This window comes from Somniosus microcephalus, chromosome 14, assembly GCF_052327205.1.
Source record: "Somniosus microcephalus isolate GS21.2 chromosome 14, FLI_Smic_1.0, whole genome shotgun sequence".
In the NCBI taxonomy this organism is placed as follows: domain Eukaryota; kingdom Metazoa; phylum Chordata; class Chondrichthyes; order Squaliformes; family Somniosidae; genus Somniosus; species Somniosus microcephalus.
In genome coordinates, this window is record NC_141000.1 from 62,296,025 (window position 1) to 62,308,811 (window position 12,787).

Below are 12,787 nucleotides of genomic sequence, written 5' to 3' on the forward strand. Positions count from 1 at the left end.
CCTATTTATGTTTTTAATTCTGCCATTTTTTCCTTTTATGTGTTTTGTTCTTTCCCATCAAAACTACCATAATCGCACTTCTTTTCAAAGAGCATATCATTTGCTGACAATACAAAGCTAGGTGGGAAAGTAAGCCGTGAGGAGGATGCAAAGAGGCTGTAAAGAGATATATAGACCGGTTAAGTGGTTGGGCAAGAAGGTGGTTGATGGAGTATAATGTGGGGAAGTGTGTAAATATCCACTTTGGTAGGTAAAATGGAAAAGCAGAATAATTTTTAAATGGTGATAGACTAGTAAATGTTGGTATTCAGAGGTATTTGGGTGTCCTTATACACAAATCACAGGAAGTTAACATGCAGGTACAGCAAGCAATTAGGAAGGCAAATGGTATGTTAGCCTTTATTACAAGAGGATTTGAGTATAAGAGTAAGGAAGTCTTGCTGCAATTATATAGCACTTTGGTGAGACCACACCTGGAGTATTGTGTACAGTTTTGGTCTCCTTACCTAAGGAAGGATATAGTTGCCTTAGAGGGAGTGCACTGAAGGTTCACTGGATTGATCCCTGGGATAAGAGGGCTGTCCTATGAGGAGAGATTGAGTAGAATGGGCATATATTCTCTGGAGTTTAGAAGAAAAAGAGATGATCTCATTGAAATGTATACAATTCTTAGAGGGTTTGACAGGGTAGATGCTGAGAGACTTAGCTGGAGGGTCTAGAACTAGGGGGTCATAGTCTCAGAATAAGGGGTAGGCCAGTTAGGACTGAGATGAGGAGAAATTTCTTCACTCAGAGGTTTGTGAATCTTTGGAATTCTTTACTCCAGAAAGCTTTGGATGCTCAGCCATTGAGTATATTCAAGACTGAGATCGATAGCTTCTTGGGCACTAAGGGAATCAAGGGATATGGAGATAGGGTGGGAAAGTAGAATTGATGTAGAAGTTCAGCCATGATTTTATTGAATGGCGGAGCAGGCTCGAGGGGTTGTATGGCCTACTCCTTATGTTCTTATTTCAGCATTTCTCTGAGGTTTTCACAGATTGTTTGTCGAACTTATGACAGACAATCCCCACACAAAGTATTCCTTTGTCTTCATGTGTCATAAGAGCTATGATGGGTGCTGTTTTTGAGTTGTCATCTTTTTGGGCTGTGTCGGATTTTTTAAAGCTGTGGGTCAGCTTTTGCTAGTTTTCTGGGTTGCCATGTATATATTCAAATCCCTCGTGTGTCACAGCCTTCTAATGCGGTTCCAAATATTGATTATTCTCTGTAATATAGGCTACAGAGAACAAGGCTTGTAATGCTCACTGATGAAATTGATAACTTTCATTTGCTTATGTCACAGCATTAACTTACACTTAGCTGTGCCACAATGAGGCATCCATAATCAAAGGAGAACCATTTCCTTCAAGCAAATGAGCAATAATGTCTGGAAGACATTAATCAGTTGATGACAGTGGCTGATGTCCATGCTGTTCTGAGGAAAACAAAATTAGCTATTTATTAATTTTCAGATGTAACGGCACTCTCATTCATCATCACTATAAGCCCACTTCCTATTATTAACAATCATTAGCACCTCCATAAGCGCAGTGACAGGACGCTCACATACAACAGTTGGGATGCTCCAGAAAGTTCCTTTAGTATTTAAAAGGTATATTTTAGCAACTTGTTTTATATATTTGAGCAGGGGTGGGCGGGGTGAAAATGCTGAGCAAACGTGCACTGTTTCTGCAAATCTAAAAAAAAATCAACTCAGCTTTAGTTTTCTTCTCAAACTCATATGAAAACAACAGTTGAAGAAAAAAACATTTGATTGATTTGCTTTAACAGCCTTCAGTCCTATGCTCCAGCTAATTTGATTGATTCATATCGATAACCTCTGGTTTCTTCTGAAATGCTGACAAACTGCCACGGGGTGAAAAGCTGACTGGGAGTCTGAAACTCTGCCAGTTGGCATGTATGATGTTACTGTAAATGTAAGGGAAAAGACTGATTTATACAGTTACCAAACATTGATAATAGAGTCTTACAGTCTTGTACATGCTTATTTTCTATTATACACAGTTTAGTTTTGTGAATCTGTTATGGCCAATACTACCATAATCAATCCCCAAGTTTTTCTCTGCAGTTCTTCATCACACAACATGAAGAAAGGGTACTTTAGGCAAAAGTTATAATGGGATTAACTGACAAGAAGAGGGCATTGCCCTGATAAATATCATACTCTTGTGGCGGTCCAACACTTGAATGTATTAAAACATATTAAGAAGGAGTCACATATGAAAAGGAAACACCAAAGACTTGAGTTTTGTGAAGACTGGTGACTTTTATTTTTTTCATTCTCCCCACTGTCTCTCTGACGTTTCGTGAAAAAAGGCAGGCCACATTCTGCATCAGCCATCTTAGATGCCACACCAATTACACACACTCACAAATTCAGAATATCATTACTGCTGAGTAAAAATAATTTACCAGTACAAAAATACCAGCAATCAAGCACTACAGAACATCACAAGGACTCAACAGCACCAAGCAAGTAGATCAGGATTGCGTAAGGCAGTGGCCAATCAAGTAGGCAGGAAGGCAATCAAAAAATTCACTGTAAGGCTGAAAGAAATGTATGCTTCCAACTACAAACTCCGTGCTCTGAGGATGGTCAACAGTTAAAACACAAAGAGTTGTACTTTGTCTGAGACTTCATGCTCATGCATGATAACATTGATGTTCATGATGTTCAATAGGATTTACCAAAACTAGGACACTCGGGCTTTCATTTTATTATATTCATTAATTACAATATATTCACTGTACTTTGGGCATATCTTTGAAGCCTAATTGGCACCATATTGCAGTGGATTCAAAATACCAATCAATAAGGGGAAGGATTCCAGTACAATATAATCACACTCTATAATACACAATTATTACTAAGACAACAGGTAAAATCGACTCTATGACATATAAGGTGGCTAATGATGGCTCCACCTGTCATTTAATTACTTTAGACCGGTCATATATTTAAGGAGGGCAACATATTGAAACGTGAACCATTACAATTACACTGCCAACAGGTTTTCTCTGCTGGAGTTTCATTTTGTGGCAACATAGTTGGAAATATACATGCAGCCTTTTTAAAAACTTTTTAGCCTAAGCATCAATTAGTTCCAAGTCAAAAGTACAGCTCCAGCAAATACAACATTAGTACAATTTGAAACCTATGACCAGCATGCATAAAGAATCTGGACACTCCCTTAGCACAGTTAAAAAAGATAGTGACTAAGAGTTCTAAATTCAGTTAAAACAAGCTTGCATGTGTCCCCCATTTTAAAACCTCCCTCCCCCAACAAGCAATTATTTTTGTTAAGCAGTCACCTGCATTCAATGGCCTGTTTCACCAATCCCACTACTTTTGCCACATGTCTGGATGCGAGTGAAGCCTTTATTAAGCAATCATATACTAATATGGTTAATGGCAGCACACTATTGTAGCTGTAGTGGTCCCCTTTGCTTTGTTTTGATGAGTAAAACCTGTAAATTGCTACTTAGACTAATAGAAATATATGTGCTACAAAATACACCCACTTCTAGTCACCTAACCATGGAAATGATTCAGTCTTGGCGAGGATTAAGAGACCACCTGGTTAAAATTGGAAGGTGACCACTTAATAATACAGGTTTCTTTTGTATTTAGTTCTTGCTAGCTCTGTAACTATATCATTCTAAGAAGACATTAAATGCAGTAGTTTCTGGTATGGCAAAAGCTTACGGTCTGTCCAAGTGGCAATGCATAACATGCTCACATTGATAATTAGGATTCTACAGCATTATAAAAAGTTACTTCAAGAACAATATTAAATGTTTCCTGTGATTTGTGTTCATCTTAAAAACAGTAGGTTAAAAACATCCTTTTAAACAACCATGTTGTTGCTTGGTGTGACATATGAAATCACACTGTACCAGTGTATGCATTAATTGCTTTTACCTTTGGGCAAGAATCATTATTAAAACAGGCTGAAATTCTGGTTAATTCAATCCCCTATTAACTCCAATTAGTGAACAACAGTCTTCAGCAAGTGACCTTGCGGAATAATCAAGCAAAAGCCTGTTCACTTGTGATGTTACAAACATCCATCCTCTGAGGCAGCTATAAGACTGAATAACAGTGAGCATTAAAAATATCCAAGTAGATGACATTATTTAGCCCAAGGACACAATAAAACAAATGCTGCCTTACTAGAGGTTTGACATGTACTGAAGTACAAATGATTGCTTGCAGTGAAAGCTTTTGGTGGTATGTATGAAACAGATATAGTGATTTAGTGCTGTCTGCCTACATGCTGAAGTATAAGCTTGCCAGTATATCAAAAAACCTATTTGTGCTGAGATTAACAAAGTTTTTAATACTTACCTATGTTACCAAGACAAGAAAAGTAGAATGTATTGTGCCTTCAAGACCATTAATGTTGACCTCTAAATTTCCTATAGAAGGTTAAATAGACAGTATCCCTTTGTTGGCCTACATAAACTTTTTTTTTTTTAAAGAGGGTTCATATCACCATTTTGAACTAAATGTATTAATATGCTAACAAGTACTGCATGAAACAATCATCATGTTTAGTTATAAGTGTAATAAGCTATTATAGAAAAGTGGAACAGTTTCAAAAAGCTTGATGATATGTTCAAAGTGACAGGCTAATTATGCCAGAAAAGGATACTACCTTTGCAACTGGACAATATGACAATAGCTTTGGTTGTATTCATGGCACAGAATTACAGTCAACATAGAGGATGATGATTATTAAGACTATAAAGAATTATCTATGTTCAATTTTGTTTAAATTAAATAGACCAGTAACAAAAATGAATTTCACAACTTTTTGTAATACAGTATTAAAAACATGTAACTAACACCAAAACCAACTACTATGTCAGATAGTAACTATTAATTGCCAATGTGCATCATAGACAAAATGTGATTCCAGAGTACGATGCTAAAAATATTAAAACAGTCACTAACTGTCTGATAATTTTAAGTCAAATGGCCTTTATTTAAGGAGAAACTGGATGCTTTTCAAAGTTTCAATTAAGTATGGATTTCTTATCATGGATAGGGATAAGAATTTATCTTTAAGGTTTTTATAATGCACATTTACTAAAAGTGACATTTTTTGGCTTAATTTTCTTACAGCGCCAATAAAAAATTGATGTGGAAGGTCACAGTACAAAGTTCAAGGCAGAACATTTAAACCATTTCTCTGAAGCCTAATAAGTAATTCCAATCAACTGTACTTCCAGTTAATGTTGCTGTGAGTTACATTTACTTGTATAATCTACCCTGACATAAAAAACTCTTCATTTTCAATTTTGTGAAGTCCTCTGCAGATGTTATTATCTCCGTCCCATAGTTTACAAAGTCTAAAATATATTGGCATTTTGTTGTGCTTAATACAAGAACTTAACATCTGCTCATTACTGAAAAAATTCATCCTGTGCAGTGAGGTTTCTTTTCTGCTTGAATGTACTGAACTGAAAGGACCATATTTATTTTCTATGTATGGCTCTGAAACGAATGAATGAAACCACTTAGCTGACATTTGCTAGTTGAAAACCTAGGCCTAAAGGAATAGGCACAGATTTGCAGGAATTGCATCACTATCCATCAGAGTGGTGTTCTCCAATGAAGGAACACTTCTTGGATTAAAGAACCTAACATCAAGAATTTGCTTTAGAACTTCATACTGGCCAAGAGTTCCTTCCGAATAAGTGGACTTATCATTATTGGTGAGCAGAGTAAAATACCAACTTGGTTACATTTTCAGACAATGGCTTAGTTTGGAGTAGAAATGGGGATATGTTTCGTAAGTGTCTTTTTTGCATTGATATCTCCAATCAATAGAAATAACAATCTTGTTATTTCTTTTGAATGAGTTGTGCTTTGACTTTCCTTTTTAAGTTCATTAATGGTTAAAATTGCTGTAACCAAATAAGTGTGAACTATTGTTATTTTTCACCAAAGGTTTACACTTTCAGGCAAGTATTGTATCTGGACTGAGAGAAAGTTGACTTTTGTTAAGTGGTGGTAAATAGTGCAGAATTTAAAATGGACTGCTAGTCCCTGCCTATTTTAGTACATTAAGAATTTAAATTTCTCTCAATATTGTTTGATACTAATATACAATGAGGAGGCCATTGATCTGTACAGTAGTTATGTTTTAAGATGAAAGGTCATCAAAATTCAGATTTACACAATGAAGATATTGGTCGTTGGGCAACAGATTGAATGTCGTATTCAGCAAGAAGCTCTTTGTTTCACGCTTTAGTATTTTGAAATGTAAATGGGAAAAACTCTCATTTTATAATTTGTGTTGAAGTACATTTTTGAGTAAATTGTGAAGGTGACTCAGTAGCTTTTTCTGATATTCTTTGCCGCAGTGTGAGATTTTAGTGGCAGCAGCTGTCGGAGAATGGCACACAAGAGATCGGGCCTACTTCAGTGAAGTGAAAAGGCACATTATATCAAGATGCTCATTTAGATTAAAGCTTCATCATTTGAGACAATATAAGAATCTCCAATAACTTCTGCATACACAAGTTCTAACCAAGAGCAACCTTTACTTCAGAAGCGGCAGAAGCTGCTCATATTAACTAGAGTGCTCTCCCATTGCATTTCCTTTTTTTTAACCTATTACATTTTTAAAGTGAAACTGCAGCCAAATTAAGGTTACAGTTGCGTTCTCAATTGCATAGTAAGGTCCATGTGATGGTATCGCAGCTAAACTGTAGTGTTTGGTAAAATAATTGAATTTGAAGTTAACTTTCAATTGGGGAAACTTTTTCTGGATATAATCAATATGTATTAATTAAAAATGCTTGTCACAATGTAACAAATCAAATGCTTAGGAATTCTGAATTGTTTAGGTTTAATAACTTCTGTGAATTCATTTGTTCTGCTCATCTATTTAGTATATGACTTATGACACTCCAGTGTTGCTTTACTTTTCAATACCAAATTATTGTCATAACCGTATCAAAATGAAAGAAACCACTCAAGGGCATCTTTTAGTTAGTGGGAAGAATATAATACATGTGTATAAACAATAATGTTCTATCATGTGACGTGCATCACTGCTTTAGTACATTTTCCCAACATGCTACTAACCACTAACACAATCCTTTATTATTTTAAGGAGAACTCGCATAGATAACTAATGAGGCTAAGGCTAAGTGTAACATTCTGTTTTCAAGTTGTTGTCTGCAATTCTCAGTTGCTGAACAAAATTATGCCAAAAGATTTGCAGATAATAGTGTAGACAAAATTTGAAGAAAAAACTGCAAAAATTCAATGAGAGCTGTGAGGATAGGTTGTAACAACAACATTTCTATAATTTAATGAATACTACTACAAGTTTTACAATATTGTATTGACGGAAACGTCCACCGGTTCATCAATCAGTAACAGCCCTCTCAGACAGTTGAGGGTGGAATCTCTAAATGTCTAGGAATAAGTGATTTGAGAGGTAATGAGGGGGTAATAGGTCAAACAAAATGGATTTACTTGTGACTAACTTTCTCGTAGGCACTGACATTTTAGATTTTAGGCCTCGTATTGACTTCCGACAGATTCCAATGGGTGGGCAAACTTCACCTAATCAAGTGGTTGTATTGTCTTTAGAGGGAAGAGCAGCCTCTCTCACTCTCTCTCAGCCCACTGTCCAGATCAGTGCTCGTGCTAATTCTTTCATACACGCTGCATGGCATGATGGATGTGTCTTTGGAATGGCGTGAGGACCTGTAGTTAAGGCAGTAACGTGAATCAGTTTCCTCGTAATATATTACTAGAGACAGTTTCCATGCAAGCTAGCACTGTTGCAAGTGAAATGCACATTTTGTCTTCTGGAATGTGTAGTTAATTGAAAAGCTGGAATTGAAAACTTATTTAGGGACCATATAAGATCTAATGGCAGAGAAAAGTACTTTTATACATTTTATAGCCTTGTTGACCCTTGAATTCAAGCATCACACAACAGGATTCAGTCCTTTTTTAAGTGTGAATCCCAATAAATAAATTAAATGCACTACTCTGGAGTCACATGTAGTTTGACTGTGGTGTTTGATGCATAGAGGCAGTAAGTATATGTAAAATGAGATACAACCCATGCGAAAATCCCCAAATACATCAATCACAATAATGTATAATAGTCAAATTATCCGATATACTTGAATTCTGTCCTGTCCTGTTAGCTGCCTTTTTTTTCCTATTTTTGCCTGTTCCCATAAAATCTCATAGGACCTTTTTTCCTTTTTGTGTGGGATTTTCTCTTATTAAATATAAATGGGAGCAATAGCAGCCTTAAACATAAATGGGAGCAATAGCAGCCTTTTGTTATTAACATTAGGGAATATTATTTATCCAATTCACAGCTAATTAGTGAAGGCCAACCGCAGAGATTTTCTGATGAACCGACAAAAGGAATGCAGCAAAATGCAGGGCAGCACAGAAAACACCACAGAAAGAGGAATATACAAGTCAGTTGGTCACAAAATGTTATAGCTGCAGACTACTGTTGGTTAGCAAGTAAATAAACAATGCATTCCTCTCCCTAATGCATAATGTAATTCTGCCAAAGGTCATTCAACAAACATATGTCATCAGCACAATTGTGTATAAGGTTATGAGGCAGTGACATAATCATCAAATATTCATGAATCATTGGATAAACTAAAATAAGGTTTCATTCGTTAGATTGCAATTAAATATTAGTTATTTTAATTAATTAAATGGAGATTGTGTTTAAGATAAATAACAACCCCAAAGTTAGGGTCACAATGAGGCCTTGCCCACCAATAATTGGCACTTTGCTTTATTCTCAAAACAAATGTATATTCATTCCCATCACATTTAAAGGATACCATTTTCACTTACATTTTTACTTCTTAAAATAACATTGCATTTTTACTTCTTAAAATAACATTGCATACAGTGAAACAGAGAGCCAGAGAAATTTTGTACAGTGCAAGAATTCCAAATGATGGTCATCAAACTGCCAGAACAACACCAAGAACATTTAAATTAAGCCACACTGTTTGACTGGAAAACTTTCCCGCCTTTAGCCATATGGGGAATGGTCCACACATCAAAGGGAGAGAGTAGCTGGGGTTGGGGCCCTTGCATCTTCAGGCATTTTCCTCGGTGGCCTTTTCATCACCTTTAACTTCTTCGTTTTGGGCACTTTCAGAAGATTTACTTTCGTCTGCAGAATCTGGAAAAGGACAAATTTATTGAGACATTTATTAAAACTAATTGTATTACCATTATTCACAATGAGAAAAACACTATGGTGTATTATCATGAATGTCAAAACCATTGATTGACTGCAGCATACTTGTTTCACACATCGATTAATATTCGTGGATAAATGTTTAATTCATTTGTATGATATCTCTGCTATTTCAGTGGACGAGTGGACCCATTTAAAATAAACAGATCAACACCCGCAATAAAATAATAGATAAAGGAATGCTCTACATACATTTTGGGGGGAAAATTTGGTTGATTTGCGTCTCGTTAGCGCCCCGGCTGCAAACTTCCCTTGCGCCCCCTGACCTATCGCCGGACGATATGTCTGACACGGTCGGGGGCGTTTTTGCAGTAGCAGTGGCGCAAGTAAAAGGGGCAGGTGTCAGGTGGCCATTTTGTTTTTGGCCGACTGCCAGCACCTGCTCCCTTCCTCTTTTTTCCCTCGGGGTGCTGGCCACGATCGCTCAGCCCGGCGCTCCTCTTTGAGTTTTTGGCTGTTTTCACGGCACCCTGCTTCCCAGTGGTCTAGCAGGGCCCCGGTGCGTGCAGTGCTAGGCCCCGCCCCTTTAATCAGGGGAGGAGGCCTGCAATGATGCGGCGCTACGTGCCGACACTCAAATTAGCGCCCTGGCGACCTTAGCACCCCAAAAGGGGCACCACCCAATTTTTCCCCCCTTTAAGTCTTTTCCTACAAGTAACATTGTCAACATTAATTTCTATGCTGCAGACTTTTAGGGGGAGAAATTCAGTATAGCCCACTTGGGGCGCTAACTTCGCCGCCGCCCCCGAAAAATTAGCGCCCCCGCGCCGGAAATTGGTCGGTTGCGCCCCAAAGGGAAACGGGGCGCTACTGGAGGCACCCCGCCTCCCTCTTGGGGCGCTGCGAGTGAATATCGTGGCGCTACATGCTGCAGCGCCACACGCTGTGGCACATTGCGCTGCGGTATTGCAGGCCTTCCTCCCCTTCTTAAAGGGGAGGGGCCTTGTGCAGCGCGATCTAGGGCCCAGCTGGGCCCCCGGGGATCGGGAGTGCAGGCAAAAGAGCCCGGCACTCAAGAGAGGTGCCGGGCTCTTGGAGCACAGCCGGCACTCCGCGGGGGGGGGGGGGGGGTGGATCAGGAGGCCGGGGACAGCAGCGCAGGCAGGTGCCCAACAACAAAAATGGCCGCCCCGCACCTCGCCTTTAATTTGCGCCTCCCCGGCCGCAGGTACGCCACCCTGACCCTTTCAGACATAGCGTCTGGTGGTAAATCGGGGGGTGCTCTCGAAGATCGCGGCCAGGGCGTGAGCGGGGCGCTGCGCACACCAATGATGGCGTCGCCAGCGGCGCAGCGCTAATGGTTAGCGCCACCACTAACCTCTCGCTGAATTTGGCGGGAGGCGTGGGCAGTGCCGCACCTGGGCGCTAGTTGGTTTGCGCCCCACTTAGCGCCCTCTTAAGGTGCTAACGGGTGGTGCAACCAACTGAATTTTTCCCCCTTAGCCTTTACTTTGTACAGCTAAACATTGGGAAGACTAAAATTATAATTTTCCGCTCCTATGACAAACTCCATTTTCTTTTCAGCAACTCCGTCCCTTCGTTGTCTACTGTTTCAGATGGTTCCTGGAGAGATTGAGTAGATTGGGCCTATACTCTCAAGTTTAGAAGAATGAGAGGTGATCTCACTGAAACATATTAGATACTGAAGGGGATTGACAAGGTGGAGACTGAGAGGTTGTTTCCCCTGGCTGGGGTATCTAGAACTAGGGGGCATAGTCTCAGGATTAAGGGGTCGGCCATTTAAGACTGAAATGAGGAGGAATTTCTTCACTGAGGGTTGTGAATCTTTGGAATTCTCTATCCCAAGGGCTGTGAATGCTGAGTCTTTGATATTCAAGGCTGAAATAGATAGATTTTGGACTCTAGGGGAGTCAAGGTATACGGGGATCGGGTGGGAAGTTGAGTTGAGGTCGAAGATCAGCCAGGATCTTATTGAATGGTGGAGCAGGCTCGAAGGGCCATATGGCCTACTCCTGCTCCTAATAATTCTTATGTTCCCAATCTTGGAGTCCTGTTCGAATCTGAGCTGAGGTTCCGACCCCCATGTCCTCTCCATCATTATGACCCCGTACTGCCTCCTATGTAACATTACCTGCCTCTACCTCCACTTCAGCCGGTCTACCACTGAAATCCTCATCTATGCCTTGGTCACCTCCAGACTCAATTATTCCAATGCCCGCCTGGCTGGCCTCCCATCTTAACCCTCCATCAACATCAACTCATCCAAAACTCTGCTGTCTGTATTCTATGCTGAATCAGATCCTGATCACCAATCACCCCTTTGCTCACTGACCTACATTGGTTCCCGGCCCTTCAATGTCTCAAGTATAAAATTCTGACCTTCAATCCCTTTATGGCTTCATCCTTCCCCATCAGTGTAACCTCCTTCAATCATACACTCCTCTCTAAACTTGCCATTCCACTGACAATGTCCTTTTGTGCATCACTCCATCCATTAGTCCTAGCAACGGCAGCCAAGCTTTTGGCCATATAGGTGCCTGTCACTGGAATTGTCTCCCTAAACCTCTCTGCTTTTCCACCTCCCTTTGTCTTGTCGTTCATTCTCTTCATGCATCTGTGAAGCAGATTAGGATGTTTTTCTGTGTTAAAGGCGCTATATAAATAAATACAGGTCGTATTGTTGTTGAAAATTGAAACAGCCCTAATCAAAGTCATAAATTACGTCCTATGTGACTGTGACCATGATGAACTATCCCTCCTCATCGTTCTTGACCTATCTGCAGCTTTTGACATGGTTGACTGCACCATCCTCCTCCAACGCTTCTCCCCTGCTGTCCAACTAAGTGGGGCTACCCTCACCTGGTTCCATTCTTATCTGTTCAGTCATTGCCAGAGAATCTCCTGAAGTGGCTTTCTTCCTGCTCCTCTGAAGTCCCCCACGGATTTATCCTTGGCCCACTCCTATTTCTCATCTACATTCTGCCCCTCGGCGACATCATCCAAAAACACAATGTCAGGTTCCACATATAAGCTGATGGCACCCAACTCTACCTCACCACCACCTCTCTCATCCTCTCCACTAGCTTTGTGTTGTTATCCTGCTTGTCTGACATCCAGTACTGGATGAGTAGAAATTTCCTCCAATTAAACATTGGGAAGACCAAAGTCATTGTCTTCGGCCCCTGCAACAAACTGCTTTCCCTAGCCACCGATTCCGTCCCCCCCTCCCTGGCTACTGTCTCCAGCTGAACCATCTTAGCATCCTAGTTAACCCTGAGCGGAGCTTCCGACCTCATCCTCTCTATCACTAAGACTGCCTTCTTCCATCTCTGTAATATTGCTCATCTCTGCCTCGGCCTCAACCCATCTGCTGCTGAAACCCTCATCCATGCTTTTGTTAACTCCAGACTTGAGTTTTTCAATGCTGTACTGGCCAGCCTCCCACCTTCCATCCTCTGTAAACTTCAGCTCTTCCAAAACACTGC

General features: G+C 40.0%; 1 protein-coding gene across 1 annotated transcript in view; it reads right to left on the reverse strand.

Moving 5' to 3' along the window:
• Positions 1-2,309: 2,309 nt before the first annotated feature.
• Positions 2,310-12,787, reverse strand: part of gap43 (growth associated protein 43) — a 276,865-nt gene continuing 266,387 nt past the window's right edge. Inside the window, exon 3 of the mRNA XM_086006584.1 lies at positions 2,310-9,263. Coding sequence (XP_085862710.1) covers positions 9,178-9,263 — 86 coding nt within the window. The 3' untranslated portion in view covers positions 2,310-9,177. The remainder of the gene's footprint in view (positions 9,264-12,787) is intronic.